This window comes from Eretmochelys imbricata, chromosome 2, assembly GCF_965152235.1.
Source record: "Eretmochelys imbricata isolate rEreImb1 chromosome 2, rEreImb1.hap1, whole genome shotgun sequence".
In the NCBI taxonomy this organism is placed as follows: Eukaryota; Metazoa; Chordata; order Testudines; family Cheloniidae; genus Eretmochelys; species Eretmochelys imbricata.
This window is the reverse complement of record NC_135573.1, coordinates 200949951-200971048: the sequence shown is the minus strand read 5'-3', so window position 1 is coordinate 200971048 and position 21098 is coordinate 200949951. Positions and strand designations below refer to the sequence as shown.

General features: G+C 39.4%; 1 protein-coding gene across 1 annotated transcript in view; it reads right to left on the bottom strand.

The window, feature by feature from the left end:
- Positions 1-21098, bottom strand: part of ZNF385D (zinc finger protein 385D) — a 609506-nt gene that overhangs the window by 77966 nt on the left and 510442 nt on the right. The window contains exon 6 of the mRNA XM_077809311.1: positions 8840-8993. Within this exon, the coding sequence (XP_077665437.1) occupies positions 8840-8993 (154 nt within the window). The remainder of the gene's footprint in view (positions 1-8839; positions 8994-21098) is intronic.

The following is a 21098-nucleotide window of genomic DNA, read 5'->3' as shown; positions in this document are numbered from 1 at the left end:
CTTCAGTGTTTCTTATGAGAGGAAAATTTAGTATGGTTGATCTTTGAACAATAGATTATATACTCTAATGTAAACAAATTAATGGTTACTGAAGAGTCCAATGTTAATTATATCAACTGTCACTGAGAACAGAAATAATCCAGTGATTCCAAATTTGAGGACTCTTTCATAAACTATCAACCCTATCCGCTATTGATACAAGTGGGAAACAGATGCTTGTAGTAAAAATGAAGTCACAGAAAAATGAGAGGGAGATAAAATGAAAGCAGCAGCAAGAGAAACTGGCTTTCCTTTCCTAATGGGAGCCCTTTTCCAGGCCTGTTCCTGGAGATGAATCACAAATGCAGCTCTGAATATATCTGAAATACACATGGATTTGACTATTTTCAGCCATAGTAGAAATGTGCTGGCTAGGAGAGCTCACTCAGGGAATTGGAGAAAGGAGCAGTCAATCAGCATTATAAACATACAAGGGCAAATAACACAATGTACATTTTCATTTTCTCAAATTTTCGAATGAACTCACTGTGATAGTGGTTGCACACCTTGTGACGCGTTCTCGGGGCTCCCAAAACTATGGGTGACGTAATTACCCCTCTGCCTTAGGAAAAGAACACCTGTACATACATCTCCCAATGCTTACGGTGACCAGTATAATACAAGCTCTCATTTGATACTTTATACAACATTCTTCACCAGTGAATACTATGACAAAATGTGTTAAGTGTAGTAAGTACAGCAGGCCTGATCAGAGTTGTTTCACGTCAATAAACCCTTTTGCCAGCTGGTATTGAGGGGCCCTTAGGGTTATACACCTATTATATTTGCTGTCCATGATCATTCGTCTGATTCGTCTCACACGAATAGTTGTGGATGGTAGTTTTAAGCTTGCGTACTTTGCAAGCTTGCAATTCAAACTAGAAAGAGGATTCTGCAATTCACACAGACGAGACTTGGCTGTAGACTTTACAGGTAGAACTCAACACCGATAATTACTTTGTGTGAATGTGATGTGAAACAGTTGAAATTTATAGTCAGCAACTAATCAATACATTCTTTAATAGCCTAATTTTACTAGGAATGATGTTTTGGCCAATGTGTATATGTCTTAAAATGAAAAGGATTTAAAATTTTTCAGCAATTCCTTAATCCTGTGCATCTCTTGCCAACTTCTCCTAAACTGTTTCCTCTCCCTGAGAAATTCGTAGGCCATCCATTCTTATTAAAAGAGTTATATTTATCCAATAAGAAACAGTACCAGCAGATTTATGACCAATCATAGCTAACCAACGTAGCTCAAATTTTGATATTCCAGCATCAAATACTGAAAGACAGTCCATGGTTGAGTAAAAATACTTCAAATTTGTCAAGGAAATTTGAACAACAAATCTGAGGAAACTGCAGTTTGGTCACAGACATTTTGTGAGCAGAAAAAGTAGCTAAACTCAGCAAATAAATTAAGAATGGTTTGTTCAGCTTGAATTGTTACTTAATCATTGTCACTCTCTCCTTCACATATATAAATGAGAGGGACAACTGGGTAATTTGAGAAGTTAACTAGTTTCAATTCTAGAAAAATGATTTATTGCACTGGATGCAAGGTTATCCATTGCAACAGCGCCACTGGACATACTGGATGTTGAGAACTCAGTTTCTCAACCCCCTACACCAAATTCAGTCCTAGTGTAAGTGGATGAAATTACAATGAAGCCAGTGGAGCTGCACCTGCTTACATCAGATCTGAATTCTAATTTCTAAGACCTTTCAGCATGTAAAATATCTTTCAAGCTAGGTGTGCAGATTGCCTGGATAGGTCTGACCCACAGTGAAATTATTAGAAAACATCAAGCTATTCAAAGACAATGGAGCCTAAATACAGCACAAAGAGAAAACCAGGTAAGGCCAGAATCTATAGTTTCACGTTTTCCTTGTATTTCAGCAAAAAAGATGCAAAGAAGCAATTTGAAAGTGCAGGCAAAAGACACTTAGCAGTTTGATCAATCAGAGTCTCATCAATAATGTTTCTTACTGTAATGCAATATGAATCACGTCTGTGTGATGGCAATAGTGTATGTTCCAAGGCTTCTTTTCATAATTGAAAACCAGTGCAGACGCGATTCTCAGTAAACCCATGAAACTGCAAGCCCATTAGCAAGAATTTTTAATGAATCTGTAAACTCAGGGGTTGTACCATATGATTGGAGAATTGCTAACATAGTTCCTATTTTTAAGAAAGGGAAAAAAAAGAGATCTGGGTAACTACAGGCCTGTTAGTTTGACATCTATAGTATGCAAGGTCTTGGAAAAAAAATTTGAAGGAGAAAGTAGTTAAGGACATTGAGGTTAATGGTAAATGGGTCAAAATACAACATGGTTTTACAAAAGGTAGATCGTGCCAAACCAACCTGATCTCCTTCTTTAAGAAAGTAACAGATTTTTTTAAACAAAGGAAACACAGTGGATCTAATTTACCTAGATTTCAGGAAGGCGTTTGATACCATGCCACATGGGGAATTATTAGTTAAATTGGAAAAGATGGGGATCAATATGAAAATTGAAAGGTGGATAAGGTATTGGTTAACAGGGAGACTACAGCGGGTCCTACTGAAAGGTGAACTGTCAGGCTGGAGGGAGGTTACCAGTGGAGTTCCTCAGGGATCGGTTTTGGGACCAATCTTATTAAATCTTTTTATTACTGACCTTGGCACAAAAAGGGGGAGTGTGTTAATAAAGTCTGCGGATGATACAAAGCCGGGAGGTACTGCCAATTTAGAGAGAGACTGGGATATCATAGAGGAAGATTTGGATGACCTTGTAAACTGGAGTAACAGTAATAAGATGAAATTTAATAGTGAGAAGTGTAAGGTTATGCATTTAGGGATTAATAACAAGAATTTTAGTTGTAAGCTGGGGACGCATCAATTAGAAGTAATGGAGGAGGAGAAGGACCTTGGAGTATTGGTTGATCATAGGATGACTATGAGCCACCAAGGTGATGTGGCCGTGAAAAAAGCTAATGCGGTCTTGGGATGCATCAGGAGAGGTATTTCCAGTAGAGATAAGGAGGTTTTAGTACCATTATACAAGGCACTGGTGAGACCTCACGTGGAATACTGTATGCAGTTCTGGTCTCCCATGTTTAAGAAGGATGAATTCAAACTGGAACAGGTACAGAGAAGGGCTACTAGGATGATCCGAGGAATGGAAAACCTGTCTTATGAAAGGAGACTCAAGGAGCTTGGCTTGTTTAGCCTAACTAAAAGAAGGTTGAGGGGAGATATGATTGCTCTCTATAAATATATCAGAAGGATAAATACCGGAGAGGGAGGGGAATTATTTAAGCTCAGTACCAATGTGGACACAAGAACAAATGGATATAAACTGGTCATTGGGAAGTTTAGACTTGAAATTAGATGAAGGTTTCTAACCATTAGAGGAGTGAACTTTTGGAATAGCCTTCCAAGGGAAGCAGTGGGGGCAAAAGATCTATCTGGATTTAAGATTAAACTCGATAAATTTATGGAGGAGATGGTATGATGGAATAACATGGCTTTGGTAATTAAATATTCATGGTAAATAGGCCCAATGGCCTGTGATGGGATATTAGATGGGGTGGGATCTGAGTTACCCAGGAAAGAATTTTCTGTAGTATCTGGCTGATGAATCTTGCCCATATGCTCAGGGTTTAGCTGATCGCCATATTTGGGGTTGGGAAGGAATTTTCCTCCAGGGCAGATTGGAAGAGGCTCTGGAGGTTTTTCGCCTTCCTCTGTAGGGCACTGGTCACTTGCTGGAGGATTCTCTGCTCCTTGAAGTCTTTAAACTACGATTTGAGGACTTCAATAGCTCAGACATAGGTGAGAGGTTTTTCGCAGGAGTGGGTGGGTGAGATTCTGTGGCTTGCGTTGTGCAGGAGGTCGGACTAGATGATATAATGGTCCCTTCTGACCTTAGTATCTATGAATCTATGAATTTACACAAAGGAATATGCTAGGAGAGTGCTGGGTAAATATTTTAGGCACGATATACAAAAATGAAACAGACAGTTGCTGGAATACAACTGTTGTGGCATTTCTGTCATCTTATCTCTACTTTCTGACATCTCCTCTTCCTGTTATCACTCTCTCTTCCTCTAAGTTTTCCCCTAATCACCTCCTCTTTCCAAGTTCCTCATATTCCCCTTACTCTTTCAGCTTACCTCCTTGTCTCCCATCCAATACATGAGCACTTTGTTGCACCAGATGCTGAACTGACTCACCTACCTCACCTGGATTCCATTTAAGAACTCTGCAAGCTGGATTGGAATTGGGTGCCATTTCATGCCCAACTGCCATCTGTTCATCATCTGTGTCCTGTTATACGAGGATTTTCTCAGTTTTCCAATAAATCCGTTTTTAAAAGATTTATACAAGTCTGCTAATAATTGACAGATTTGTTCAGCAAAAAATTGTAACTTCCTTTAACCCTTCACATGATGTATAATCCCAATTTCCCTAAACTTTCTCACCCATAGCGTCAGCTTTTTGCTTCAGATTCTCACATATTATTTTTTCTAATATGTTCCCATCAATACCCTAAAGCTTAAAAGAATGTGTATCAACTTGTTGCCCTATTTACGTGTGAAGATAATGTATTATGCCACAGCTCTGAGAGCAGCAAAGCATCTTCAGATCATACCTATTGTGCTAGAAAAAAAAGTTATATATATATATACACACACACACACACACGTACATGTATGCCATGGTTTATAGGATACTTTTTCTGCTCTCCTGAATAGACTTTTGTTCTGCTTTTAGAGAAATGTTCTGAATATTGTACTTTAATAGGAATTTTGAGGATCTGGGCCTAAGTCCCCAAGGTATTTAGGCATTGAGATTCAATTGAAATCAATGGGAGATGGGTGCTTAAATACCCCTGAGGATCTGGGCTAAACTGTATAACATCCAAAAACAACACAGAAATTGTCGATCTCTGTGGGTGGAAGCTCTGTTAATGACTGTCACTTTTTCAATGGCCTATTTCACTGTATTGATATCAGATGCTGGACAAAACCACGAGTTATGTGTGGCCTGCAACGTATGGAGACAAAGGAAGACAAAGCAACATTCAAATTCTCTGATGGGTAAAACAAAGAATCTGACCCTATGCCTTCAGGACTTGATTTATAAGAACATAGTTATACTGATCTATGTCTATATGTGTGGAAAATATGCATTTTTGTCACCTCTCAAACATTCCACAGATTCATCAGAGGGAAAGAATATTAATTGCTGTTTCCATATCAGTGTGAATTTAGCATCACCTTGAGATTCAAATTCACTTCTTATTTTTACAGTAAAGCTGCTCTATGGATGTTAAGTAAACTGCCAACAAAGTTCCAATATGTTGAGATCAGGGTATCTTCCTTTCAAATTGTTGTGATTGCCAGTACATCCATGCATAGCACTTTGCTGCTCAAAAGAATCTCACTCATTTAGACTAACTAGTTGAAGCCTCCCATTGATTTTAAAAGTTATTCAGATAGGTTAAGATATTACTGACCTTCACAGAATGAGCAAAATGTCCCCAGATCTTGCTTTCCACCCTTATTATGCAGTGCCATCATTTGTCCAAGTTTTTAAGCTGTGTGCTTTGTATAGTAAGATGCATAGTCTTCATTATTTATTGCACTAAGACATGTTGATACCACTGCCTTACAAATTACTTTAGGGAGAAGCAACGTAACAAATTGCTGCTTCAGCTCCTGCATCAGGTTATATATGATGTGGTCTCTTTCATAATCTTTATTGCATGGCACTGCAGGTTTCCTGATGTAGGTGTTGCACAGGGTAAGTAGAACCAGTGAACTGAAATCTTGAGGAATGTGCTATGACTGACATGTAATCCACCATTTAGCCACTGTTGTACATGATGTATTAGTGGTGTTGTGAACATGACCCCTTCTAGACTTACTTGAGATCATGCATTAATCTTCTGTGTACCGCTTCATAAAGTTGTAGAAAAAAACTATTTCCAAATGACCATGTGAGGAGGGACTAGTACTCAAAATCATGGACTGTATAATAATTAATGAAACCATATGGAATAGCAACACATTCTCTCAAGTCAGTGATGTGAATCTCAGTGTACATGCTTTTTATGGCCAACATTCTCAGAATACATATATGTGGTCCACAAGTCTCTCTTTGCCTTTCCTAAAATATTTGTATTCGGAAGAGTTCTATGAAACCCGCATGGAATGGAGGGCAACTGAAAAGAAAATTCAAATAATCCTGCAGATAATGAGTCCAAATAGTCCTGCTTTTGCTGGGAAATGTCAGCCACTTGGCTACCCAAAATCTTTGTACTGTTTTTCTTTTGCTACTGCAGATGATGTTTTCTATATAAATTGTGTTTAAATAAGAAGGTTCATTTCTGCTCTCAGTTACGCCAGTAGAAATACAGAATGCGGAATTGGACTCCAAATGTCCACAGGTGATCCTTCTTTTGGCTGATACATTTTAGGGGTGACAGAAGAGCAAGCCTGGTGAGTTTTTGTTTGCATCGTATCTTTAAATGACAACAGTTGGCTAGGGTTTGTAATATTTTGTGAAAATAATTCTATCATAATATTTTTTTTTTCTAGTTGATCTTAATGTATTTCCTGCTGCCTTGGCTTTTGGTTTGTTGGCATCATGCCAGCATCCCTCGAAACAGGTTCTTCCTCAGCAGAGGTACTTTTACAATCAGATCTTTCAATCAGCATTTTCTCTTCTTCTTCCTTCTCCTTTCCAAGACTCCATGACCAATCCCTATTTTCACACTAATATGATATTATCATAGCAACATAGTCCTCATTATTGCAAACAGTTATACACACATAACTTCAGCTCTGTGAGTAGCATGGATGAACTCAATGGTACTTCTCACATGAGTAAACTTACCCAGATACTTAGGGGTTTGTGAGTTTGGGGTCATGGATGGGTCTTTGGCATATCAATGTAACGTAATTAAAATTAAATCACTGGAATGGCCCCAGTGGCAAAGATAGTACAGAATGCTCAATCAATCACCAAAGGCACATTGTTCACATAGATATATACCTAATTTATGGACTGTCTCCAGCAAGTTATAAATGAGATCTGAAAGTGAAAGGAACGTCTCCCCAGGCCAGTGCTTCCCCTTGCAACCATTACTGTGCAGTTTTCTTTCTTGTATGCTGATATAATCACAGACTCAAAATACTGAGTTCAGATATACAGCAGATCATAAAACACTTCAGGGGCCTGACTGAAAGCCCCATAAAGTCAATGGTAAGACTCACACTAATTTTGATGTGCTTTGGATCATCCTCCAAACAAATGTCTGCCTCAGACAAATAAAACAAAACAAAACAATGCAGGCAAAACTTTTTAACAATTAAAAGTAAATATTTCACTTTTGTCTTCCTCCCTTGTCTATAAGAAATCTGCCATGATCATTTATAAAGCAATAAGTCAGTCCTTTGCACAAAACGCACTCTCGATATACCAACAGAATATTCAGTTCACTAACAAGTAAGAAAAGCCCAACATTTAAAACTATGTTTAAGTTTTAGTTTAGCTTTGTATTTTTTGTAACTGTTTCAGTACTCCCCTTCCTTCCCCCCACTGTTCCACAATTATTAATGCTTTTAATGTCACTGAAAAATTGGCTACATTCAGTATTAGAGAAATCTCATGATGCAACAGGAAGCCCTTTATAGGCGCCCCTTGTGCCAAGTTCAGGCATATGACAAGTATGAAAAAACCCACCTTGATTTTTGAACCACAATTATAACATGAATTTCCCATAGCACACATAGTGCCTTTACCATATGTCTTCTAACAAAGACCTTACAAAAAGAATTAAATGCATGTTTATATGATACTTATATTTTGTTGTAACTCTTTCAATTGTTTGTACATTTCTATTTACAGCCCCAACTGACACAGGAGAATTTGTTCCAGATGAGCAGCTCTCAGCAGCAACACCAGAATATTATACATTATTTGCTCATCATGCATTTTTTTTCTGTAAGACTTTGTGTATGCATCTCATAAGTTGCACACAGTACGTACATTGCAGAGAAATGTAAGAGCAATTATTTCTTGTGAACAACTAAAACTATCTTCTATAAACTTACATCCTTCCTTTGAAATGTCCAATACAGTAGCCTATATTTAAAATGTCAGGTTAATTGAATCCCATTGACTTCACCTGATACTTGCATGGGTTTTGATTGCAAGGAGAAAACCTAGCCCCCAAGCAATAATTTAAAGATTATTATTTCAGTATGAAGACTCAGTTTAGCATAATAATGGGCATCAATAACACTTACCTGTTTATGTGGAGTGGAGGTTATACAGCTATTACCCAGCTCAAAATCATGCACTTTAAATAATAATGCAATGCTTGAAATTTATGACAGTATCTCTTTTACCAACAATGCTTTTATCAGAGGCTCCTAGACACAATTAGTGTAATTTGCTGCATTGTTTGTAGTTAAAACAAATGTGCCATAGGTAATTGTGTAGAGAGACACTGCATACAAACGACAAGATTTAGAGCAGTTCGTATTTAATAGTTCATTTGCCATAAATATTACTTGAGTCATATGTATGCATTCTAACCTAAAAGAATGCCAAGCCTCTTTTCACAAAAGAGAAGTCAGTTACATGACTATTTTACTCTCACAAGTGTGTTGAAAAGAAGAACAAAATCAATATTGCACAGAAAGATGGATCAAGCATGAATCAATGTGGCAAGCACATAACCAAACAGACATGGAGTTAAACAAGAAAAATTAAAAAAAAAACAACAAAGATTATCGCTTAACCTGTTTTGTCAGAGCTGGCATTGATGGTATTGGTAGTGATGGAAGTCTTTGCGCTGTCCTTGGTAGTAACAGATTTCTGCTTATTTTTCATGGCTTCCAGTGCTTTGAGCTTCTTGGCATGTTTAGTGCCTTTGTAGTGGGCCGCAGCCTGGCTCTACAAAGGAGAACAAAATGAACCATGCAATCAGGCTCATTTCTAAACTGGCATTCTCTGTATTAGTACAAATACAGACTACCTTTCAATAATGGGTACCATTCACAATACATAAGCAATGACCAAATTCTGTGTAGAATGATGCTTAGGAAACAATGAAAATCATATTCAAACAACCCCAATATGATAAATATTATGTAATACTATATTACTTTCAGATCAGTTTAATAGAGCTTTACTCTACCACATGTAAAATGTTTCCTCTTTAACAGTTTTGCTATCAAGAGCTTTTCTCTATCACATAAAGATTTCAAGTCTCAGGGAGCAGGGAGGAAGACATGTTTTTCTTTTGATAGGTCTAGGTTTATACACTTTCTATTACAAACTTTGCCACAGGTTTCTATAGGAGATGGTTTACATCTAACTTTGAAAGCAGGAACTTTTCAAATGGAAAGCAAGGACTCACTGTCCAGAGCACCCCATCACCTAAGAACTAATTGAATACAACTCAGACATGCAAATGTCTGGATTTTAAAAAAAATAGGTCATTTCAGTCAACCTGCTACAAAGGTAGCCTGTGAAATTCAAGGTGAGAGGAACTTTTCAGTGTATGACCCTCTGACTAAGCCTAGCATGTTGCCAGGTGTGTTTTGGCTACTTGATGTAGTAGATCACAGCCAAATTTGTATGTGTACTACAGAGATTTTCACACTACTCTAAAGAACTTTGACTCCCTATTATTTTAAGGGTTCATTGTGATAACTGTTCTCTTCATTTATGCTACAGATTTTGGGGGGTATTTAAGTATAAAATGTATCTTATTAAAAACATGGTACAGCTGTGTGGATGTTCTCCCTGAATAGTTTCCCTGGTTATTTGCAGCTCTTCTGCAAAACAGGAACCAACCCTGCAGTTCATAAATGAATGGGATGTTACATGCCTCAAGCTTTCTGCTACTGAATTTCAACTCTAATTGGTAGCAACTCGCTTTTTGCTAATGAACAAGACCACTAATTCTTCAGGAAAGACCTCAAACTTTAGTTATTTTCGAGTCAAGAGCGAAGTATGTTCTATTGTAGAATTGCAACTTGTAGTGAAAACAGCGGGAATTCATGACAAATGGAACTGAAAGGATCAAAGCCATACCAGGACTTAGTCATTCAATGTAAACCAATACGGCAGAGGTGGGAGGTTGCTGCGTTATCTAGGATCTCTTAGAGTTTTATTTGAACATTATCTTATGGCAAATTTTCTGGGGTGATGCCAGGAAATGCTAAGCTAATATTTATATTATATTGAGGTTTATTTATAGTTCTCAGCCCTGATGAAAGCTCGTGATTCCTACCTGGATGCCTGAGATCTGGGGTGTGGAGGAAGTGTAGGAGAGAGAGAGATTTCATCTACTCCAGCAAAAAACTGTTACCTCTATTTTTACATGCATCATTCGGTTTGATTGAAACATTGATTTCTCTATCCCTTAAATTATTAAAGTGCTACAGAAGGTACCCTTATTGAAAGAACACTGGACAGTGAAGTTATTAATTAGAAACAACTTGAACAGAAATAGCACAATCATGCATCTTTTACAGTTCCCAACACATAACATTGAGACATACTGTAAGCCAAATATGAACAGTTAAGTGATGTTAATTACTGTTAATCTGAAGAACCAATGTCAGGTTAGGATGACTGCATTAAAATGGCACAATACTGTTTGTACATCCTTATACCACTACTGCATCACGTCTATGTCTATGGTTTATAGCTAAGTATGATTATCTAGTCAAAAATTTTTTTTAAATTAATTGTATTTTATTTTGATCAATCAGGCCCTGACACTGATATACTTATTTACATTGACTAGTACCTTACTTCTCAAATGTGAGTAAATTTATCAGAATTGGGCCATACACATTTGATTATTAATATGGTATTAATTTGATACACTCTCTTAAGCTTCTTCAGAGAACCAAATTTGTATTTCTTGTGCACCCATCTTCCCCTTGACTTCTACATTCCTTGGTACAGCTCCACAAACTTGCCTTCAAGGAGAGTTTTGAGTGTACAAGTGATGCACAATGAGGCCCTTCATGGGAATCTGTGACCTTTACAGAGTTCTGAAATATAGAAACAGAATTGCTACAAGTAGAAACACATTGTTTCAATTTACAAGTAAAAAATGGCTGCTCTTGAGTACTGTCCATTACTCACTTCCCAGAGAGGGCTGCCAGTTTACCATACTCTACTTACAGAAGATTTTTATGCTTTTTTTTTTATTTCAGAATGTAAATTTCCATTCTTTGTGGGAATACAAAGGCATCTCAGGTTCTTTCAAGATAATCATAGCTGGCAGGTTAATGGTAGTTCTATGTGGGATGGGTTAGTTTGCTCCATAAGCATTTAACCAGCCCCAAATGAGCTTAAACTCTGAACTGGAACCCTATAAAATCTGTTATTGTCTTCCTCATCAGGAGGAAGCCAGCGGGGGAAAAAATAGAAAATGATTCATAAATATTCTATCCAGTGTGAGAATAGAAAATGTGATAGAAGCATCTGACTGAATTATTTCTTAGAGAACTAAATAAGTGTCATTACTAGAATGCCATTACTACTTAAAGCTTAAGTCAAAAAATCAGACAGATTGTAAGATACAATTATTCCAGAATGTCATGCAGAATTGTTAAAAAAAAAAAAGAGGGGAGGAGGGGAAGGCATAAATCAGATTTTCTGTGGAATCCTCGATGCAGAACTATGAGAGAAGAATGAATAATCGACTACACCATTCTATGGGGTAGGTGAATCCTGCTGTGACACTCTAAGATAACAGTGGCAGAAAACAAAAGTGAACTGGAAAAGAGATTTTTTTAAAAAATCTCTCTTTGTAACCTGGCTAGAGAAGTACAAGTTGTTAAGAGATGCACTTGGTGAAATCCTGGACATGTTGAACTCAGTGGAAATTCTGACATTGACTTCAGTGGAAGTAGGCTTGCACCAACAGTGTATTTTAAAAGGACTATTGCCTGTTTTAATTGCCAGTTATTGGGGAGGCCCATTGTACTTGGGGAATTATATTGTTCTAATTGTACCTAAACCAGTAGTTCTATCAGATTAAATTGATTCAGGGTAATAGTATGGGAAGAAGCTCCTCCTTTACTACAGTATATTTTGTGATTTCCTCCCCCGCTTTCCCCGCCAAAAAACAATGACCTTTTACTTAAAATTAAAGCCTGTTTCTCACCATCAGTACAGCCTCTATAAACTATGTAAATATAGTTTAATATTTCCTTCTTTTCTCATGACTTCATAATTTGATAAATACCACCACTCTTGGCATTGTAAAGCTGGGCCACTGTCACATGATGTGAAACCAAACCAGTGATGCATATCAAATATTACTAATGCAAACTTAAACTTCGCTGTAAGAGAGTATGCTTTGTACAGCAGCAAGCTGAAACGCTACAAATGGGAGATTTTTAGGTTATACCCAACGCTAGATATCCATGGATCCTTAAATTAAACTTCGAAGGCTCTGATCCTGTGCATACCTAAGTGTGGGCAGGATCAAGTCTAGGAGAATTTGTCTCCACTTCAAGGCCAGAAAAGCCATAAAATGCCAACTAATTTTTCACTAGTTATTTATAAAGAGCTCCTAGTAATCTCAGTAGTGTAGATCAATTTAAAAACCCTCTTTTGCAAAACAGATAAGTTGCCCTCATTTTATTTATGTATTTTTATTCTAATCATTAATAGTACAGTGCCAGACCTGCTTACGTCGAATTTGTAGAATTTAAACATGAATTAATAAAACTTCAGCATTAACTCATATAAAATGACTTTTCACATTTCTATACGAACAATTAAATATTTGGTTATATCGTTATTGCATTGCATTACAATTACCATAAGAGCATCACATTACCAAGCAAATGGCACTGAGTGAGCAAAGGGAAACAGATGAAATATTTTAAACAATCCAGACATCAGTATTTTCCTAGAATTACATTCCTCATGTCTACATTGCAGTCTTCAAGAGAACCCTGTGAACTTGAGAAGCTGTGTACGTGAGTAAATCATATATCATCTCAGTTAAGTTCTTTAGGCTTTGATCCAACAAAGACCTTGGAGTGTGGTTAACTTTATGCCCTGTGAGCAGCCCCAGATTAAGTTATACATAGGCACTATAGCACCCAGGCCTATGGCTCTACTCCTGGGGTCATGATTATATCAAATTCTTAGCTTTAATTAAAAATAAGGAAATAAAAGAACTCCCTTGCTGCTCACTGTCTTTTCACTCAGCATCACCACACTTCCCTTTGATGCTTTCCTCCCTCTTGTTCTCTGCCTTATCCCCCTTCCCAGCTACACCTTCCTTTGTTTTTCCTTCTAGCTAAACCCCTTTTAACAAAACCCAACCCAAAACAGAAAGATTTTAAAAAAATCATGAAACTAACATGCCATTTGCTACCATCACACTGATTGCTCTGTTTGTAAATTCTAGCCTTTTCCCCTACCCTGTATCGGTCTTCTCTATTGAGAATGAAAGGTCTTTAGGGGGCAAGGACTCTGTTTGTATAGTGCCTAGCACAATGGGACCCATTCGTAGTGAGCCCTTGGGTGCTCTGATAATACATACAATAAACAATAAGAAGAGTTGTCTGCCTGAGTCTGCAGAAAGCCTAAAACAATACCTCTGTGATAGGTGAAAACTGAAGCCCTGTTCGTCCCTCTGAGGTGATGATTCCATGATGCACTGCTTTAGGGGACTTCAGGGATACCATCCTAACAGAGGGCTCTCTCTGTGCCAGGAGAAGAGTGCAGAAGTCCTGGCCTATCAACCAAGCAGTTACACACCAGTTGCTGGGGTAGATACTGGGTCCTCACTTTGCTGCCACCCCTGTATTTCTAGGTTTTGGAGAAAGAAAAGAAGGTTGCTTTTGCCCCTCCTGGTGGGGAGAACAGAACCCTTTCCCTGCCTTTTTAGAAAGGAAGAGGGCCAGCGGCCCCAGTTACTCTCAGGTTACAAGTGTGATGGCAGACATCTTAGCAAACACACCCGGACTTGAACTGGGACCCTTCAAAGCTAAAAAGCACAAATTGTTGGAGCTTGATGTAAAGCTCTCTAGCTGGGGCTGTAACAAACTAATATCCACATACTGGACAGAGGGGAACCAGCAACACACTCACCAGTCTGTGACACAAAGAGGGGGGCTTGCAAGGTGGGGTGGTAGGGGACTCGTGTTGTGGTGTGCTGAGGGCTGCAGATTGCCTTAATCTGCCCCATTGGAGTCAACTGCACTCTAAATGTAGGAAAGCCGTATTTCTGAACATGCACAAGGAACTCTGATCAAAATCAGACACCCCCTGTGGAAAAAGTTGAATCATATTTAGATGAAAGAAAAGGAGGACTTGTGGCACCTTAGACACCTTAGAGACTAAGGTGCCACAAGTCCTCCTTTTCTGTTTGCAGATACAGACTAATACGGCTGCTACTCTGAAACCTATATTTAGATGAGAGTTTGTTTTTTTTAAAAAATGGTTTATAACAGATGATTTGGCTCTTTAGCCCTCATTACTGCCAAGAGCTCTGTGCGGGTGCAGGGACCTTAGTGCTCAGTGAAGTCAAGGTGAAGGGGAAAAAACAGATATGAAAAAATTCTTTAAACGTTGCATACCTCCACTGATAACTGGGGAATGGCTGAAATCAGCCCCAGAGCAGAAAAGCCACACAAGGCCCTAAGCCTCCTACAGGCTCCCCATCATGCAATGGGATCTGATATGCAGATAGGCAATAGACATTGAAGTCAAGGAGGGCTTTGCACATGCCCAACTAAGCATGTGACTGCAGAACCAAATACCTTACTACTGCGGGATCCTGCTCCCATCAAAATCCAAACTAGCTTAGCCATTGACTTAATAAAGGTCAGATAGGGCTCCTAATGCAACCATAGCTAAGAGAAAAAGATGATGGATAAATAATCTCTTGCATGGACCTTCTTGCATTGGAGTGTATTTTCCCTAATGAACAGTATGTGGGGCTTTCATGGGATATAAAAACCCTGCACCAGAAAGGAAGGGGTTAAAGAGTTACTTTGGGTCTAGGCAACACCACCATAACTGTAAAGCATTCAAGGGCTGGAGGAGCTTAAAAGAGGAGAAGACCAGCTCAATAAGAGAACAAATGGTGGAGGTGAACTGACCTACTTACTGTCTGTGCTCCTGAGGCCTTGCTGTAGCAACTTTATCAAACCAATGGAGAAGAGATTCATGGCACTCAGAAGGTCAGAGACTTTACCTCTGAATTCAGTTATTTAATGTCTTTATTTTATTTGCTGGGAAAGGGAGAGGTAGAAAGTGATCCAGGGAGGCAGCAGTATAGCACTTATGGTTGCACGCCTTACCACCCGGCCCTGGATTGAAACTTGGTGGCCGGGGTGGGCCTGGGCTCCCCTACTCACACACATGTCTTTCCCTGATATTGGGAATCTAGATGAGAGAAGGCCCTAAGGACAGAAGGGTCAAGATTGCGAGACCTCAACCTAGGGAAAGCCTGGAGCCCCTCAACCAACCCATAGAGAAACCCAGTTGCTGGACTGCTTATATACCTCTAAAGAGGTGGACTTATACATGTGGCCTGGTTGGAGGGCTGAGTCAGAAGAGAGGCAGACTGTGACAGCAGACCAAGCACCAAAACTGAACTTTCAGCCAGAGAGAATAAATCTTCCCCATTGCCCTGGCAAATGGTGGGAGAAGAGAAGAAATGCCCACAGCAAGTCATTCCAAGGTAAATTTGTGTCTCTTTCTTTGGAGTAACAAATCTCCCTCTTCCTCCCCTTCCATTCTTCCTGAAGGAACTCTGACTCAAGCACTTGGGAGAAAAAACAGTTCTAAGGCCAGAGAAGTCATTTGTATGAACTCCTCCGCTCACTATGCAGCTCCATTGGTCCCAACTATGGAACTCTGCCCCTTTGAGCACTAGATCAGACTGGTCACCATGGTGCAACCTTTTATAAACAACGCTACTGCCTCAGTGGTTTGCAGCCGAACCTTGACATTTGGCAACAAAGATGAGAAGATTGCTTTTTGCTGTCTCCTTGAAAATACATCTGATTTGGCCAAATTACAAAAGGTCAAATATCACCATTGCCCATCTGTTTTTCACATAGCAGTTTGCTTTCGACTATCTCAGAATGCATGTGCACAAGAGACTATAGTTCCAGTTGCACTGGCAACCTTACCTGGCAGTTTCTAACTTTTTAATGCTTGGCTTTGCCTCCTCCATAACTTCCTTTTAACCCAGTTCTTTTTTTCCCCCTGTAATTATATGTATAGGACCTTGGCATGTCACAGTTCACCATCTATTATTCTCCTTATTGATGTGTAAAGATAGGTCAAGTTTAAGCATGTTTGTAAGCATCCCAAGTCCCAGGGAGGACTTCATGTACTGATATTCAAGATAGCAAAAACTACATTTGTGTAAACCTGTAACATGATATCATTAATCATAACACTTAGGGTATTAGCAAAATGTGTTTTTTTCTGTTTGGGTGGGGAAGGGTATTACTCTCCCCCAACCAGCATATTAGATGGAGATTAACATTAGTACATAAAAGTATATAATTTAACCAGTAATACATTGACTAATTGGCAGACAGACAAGCATTGTCTATTTTACTGTCCACATTAAATCTTTGTTAGAGTGAAAGCTTTAAGAGCAAATGAAATTCACTTGACGTTTCCACTCAAATGAACCAAGCCAGTAGTCTCTGAGTAGGGTAGATGGCTTCTCAAGGAGAGTATTTCATTTGTGCAACTCGTATGATAAATTAAGCCACATTTGGAAAAACAACATGTGGAAAAACCATATTGCTTGCCTCATAACCTAAGTCGTGCAGAATGCAATGCCATCCACAGCCTCAGAAACAACCCTGACATTATAATCAAAGAGGTTGATAAAGGAGGTGCTGTTGGCTTCATGAACAGGTCTGACTACCAAAAGGAGGCTGCCAGACAACTCTCCAATACCAAATTCTACAGGCCACTTTCCTCAGATCCCACTGAGGAATACACTAAGAAACTGCACCATCTACTCAGGACACTCCCTACACTAACACAGGAACAAATCAACATACCCTTAGAACCCCGACCGGGGTTATTCTATCTTCTACCCAAGATCCACAAACCCGGAAATCCTGGACGCCCCATCTCACTGAAAGACTGTCTGGATATGTGGACTCTCTACTCAGACCTTACGCCAACAGCACTCCCAGCTGTCTCCGTGAAACCATTGATTTCCTGAGAAAACTACAGTGCATTGGTGATCTTCCAGAAAACACCATCCTAGCCACCATGGATGTAGAGGATCTCTACACAAACATCCCACACACAGATGGAATACAAGCTGTCAGGAACAGTATCCCTGATGATCCCACAGCACAACTGGCTGCTGAGCTCTGTGACTTTATCCTCATGCAAAATTATTTCAAATTTGGTGACAATCTATACCGCCAGACCAGTGGCACCGCTATGGGCACCTGCATGGCCCCACAATATGCCAACATTTTTATGGCTGACCTGGGACAAAATTTCCTCAGCTCTCATCCATTCACGCCCCTTCTCTACCTACTCTACATTGATGACGTCTTCATCATCTGGACCCATGGGAAGGAAACCTTGGAAGAATTTCAGCACGATTTCAATAGCTTCCACCCCACCATCAACTTCAGCCTGGACCAATCTACACGGGAGGTCCACTTCCTAGACACCACGGTGCAAATAAGTGACGGTCACGTTAACATCACCCTATACCAAAAACCCACTGACCACTATGCCTACCTTCATGCCTCCAGCTTCCATCCCGGACACACCACATGATCCATTGTCTACAGCCAAGTGCTGAGGTACAACCGCATTTGCTTCAACCCCTCAGACAGAGAACAACACCTACAAGATCTTCACCAAGCATTCTCAAAACTATGATACCCACATGAGGAAACAAGGAAACAGATCAACAGAGCCAAACGTGTACCCAGAAACCTCCTGCTGCAAGAGAAGCCCAAGAAAGAAACCAACAGAACTCCACTGGCCATTACTTACAGTCCTCAGCTAAAACCTCTCCAACGCATCATCAGTGATCTATAACCCATCCTGGACAACGATCCCTAGACCTTGGGAGGCAGGTCAGTCCTCGCCCACAGACAACCCACCAACCTGAAACATATTCTCACCAGCAACTACACACCGCACAATAGTAACTCTAACTCAGGAACCAATTCATGCAACAAACCTCAATGCGAACTCTGCCCACATATCTACACCAAATACACCATCACAGGACCTAACCAGATCGGCCACACCATCACTGGTTCATTCACCTGCATGTCCACCAATGTAATATATGCCATCATGTGCCAGCAATGCCCCTCTGCTATGTACTTTGGCCAAACTGGACAGTCCCTAAGTAAAAGGATAAATGGACACAAATCTGATATTAGAAATGGCAGTATACAAAAACCTGTAGGAGAACACTTCAACCTCCTTGGACACACAGTAGCAGATTTAAAGGTAGCCATCCTGCAGCAAAAAAAACTTCAGGACCAGACTTCAAAGAGAAACTGCTGAGCTTCAGTTCATTTGCAATTTGACACCATCAGCTCAGGATTAAACAAAGAAATGACTAGCCAACTACAAAAGCAGTTTCTCCTCCCTTGGTGTTCACACCTCAACTGCTAGAAGAGGGCCTCATCCTCCCTAATTGAACTAACCTCGTTATCCCTAGCCTGATTCTTGCTTGCATATTTATACCTGCCTCTGGAAATTTCCACCACATGCATCCGACGAAGTGGGTATTCACCCACGAAAGCTTATGCCCCAATCCGTCTGTTAGTCTATAAGGTGTCACAGGACTCTTTGCTGCTAAGCCACATTTAATTCCTACAGTTAGGTAAAATATGTATATTGCTTTGAAATAATAGGCATATTCGATACTGAGAACTTGAGCAACAGGATATATGCCATTTTATATATCTATACACACACACACACACACACACACACACAGAAGAGAACGTTGTTCTGTATATATGTATACAGAAGAGAATGTATATAACAACGTTCTCTTCTGTAATTGTAAAGACACCCACACATGTTTTGTTCATTATGTTAATAAATATCAGTTGAATGATGTACTACTACTGACAGCCTTGGTAGATTTCAGTTGGGGGCAGCTGACATACAATTAAACTACAAAACAGAAGAAAAACAGAAACTTTCACATTGTTGTGACACAAAACAAGTTGGTGGTTTGCTTAATAACCTCAAAGTAACTCAGCTTTTAGACTGTTTGTTTCCATATCATGTTTATTTAAACATATGATAAGTGTTGCTGATCTTAAGATATATCCACAATAGCAATTGCTCTAGGATAAAGAGCAATTTTCTAGATAGTACTGAAAAGATCAGAGTATAATTCCTGATCTCAGTCGCAAACAGAATCACAGTCACTGAAATAAAGCTTGTGCCTTTTTGAGTGTCAGTGGAGATCTTTGCCTTAGCAGTTCACAACTGCAGTTGCAGCAAACAATGTAAAGGACTTACCTCCCCTGAGCCTCTCAGATCACTTGAAAACTTCACATTAACTGTGTACTAGACATTTGATTTTCCCTGGATTCCTCTTGTGAACTGAAACTAAAGGAAACTTGAGTGTGTGAGTTGAGTGTAGCTATTTTGAGTGTTTTCACCTGGTTTCTGTTTTTAGGGAAACCACTTATTTTGTCTGTTTAATTTAAAACAATGGTCTCGCTGAACTCCGGATCTTAGATTCCTGATTCAGTTAGGGCATCAGACGAAAAAGTGGTGAGTGGGATCTAAAAATAGCATGAGAAACTTAACATAAAAGACAGGAAAGGCCAAAAAGTGTGTATTTTAAATTGTGCTTTATTTTGTATTTGAAGTCATTTGGAATTAAAGGCAAGTTAATTCCTCTCCAGAGGTAGAGTATAATAACTGAAGATATTTCCTCCACTGTGCTTTAGGGATATGCACACATGAACAGGAAAGACACAGATATTTTATTTTTATATTATGGAGTATTAGAGTTGAAGACATTTTCCAAGTTTAAACATTTCAACTACTTTTCTTCCCCTAAATTTTAATTTGATTGGGGGGGAAATACTAAAAGTTTTCTATTAAAGTTTTCTGGTTTTTTTCTGCCCATTAGAGAGCTGATTGAAGAATTCTGATTGAGTTTATAATGAAGTCTTCACTAACTTAATGGGGGGTGGGGATCCCCTGGAAAATGCATATTCAAACTGTGGGGGTGGGGGGTTGTTCAGCTCTACTTAGCCCTGGTCTACACTAGGACTTTAGGTCAAATTTAGCAGCGTTAAATCGATGAAAACCTGCACCCGTCCACACGATGAAGCCCTTTTTTTTGACTTAAAGGGCTCTTAAAATCAATTTCCTTACACCACCCCTGACAAGTGGATTAGCGCTTAAATCGGCCTTGCCGGGTCGAATTTGGGGTACTGTGGACACAATTTGATGCTATTGGCCTCCTGGAGCTATCCCAGAGTGCTCCCTTGTGACCACTCTGGACAGCACTCTCAACTCAGATGCACTGGCCAGGTAGACAGGAAAAGAACTGTAAACTTTTGAATCTCATTTCCGGAGACTGCGGGAACTGTGGGATAGATACCCACAGTGCAGCACTCCGGAAGTGGACACTTGCCTCGGTACTGTGGAAGCGCTCCGCCGAGTTAATGCACTTAATACACTTAGAGCATTTTCTGTGGGGACACACACACTCGAATATATAAAAACGATTTCTAAAAAAACGACTTCTATAAATTCGACCTAATTTCGTAGTGTAGACATACCCTTAGATTGTGTCTACACCATAATAAAAGACCTATGAGGCAAATCTCACACCCCAGTCTCCATCTGAGCCCGAACATTTACAGTGCTATTTTTAGCCCTACAGCCCAAGCTGTAGAAGACCAGGGCTCTGAGACTTGCCAGTCATGGGGTTTATATTGCACTACAGACATACCCTTAGTGTGTAGAAATTCAAAAGGGCAGAAAAGGTGTGGGAGTTTCATTGTATGTAAG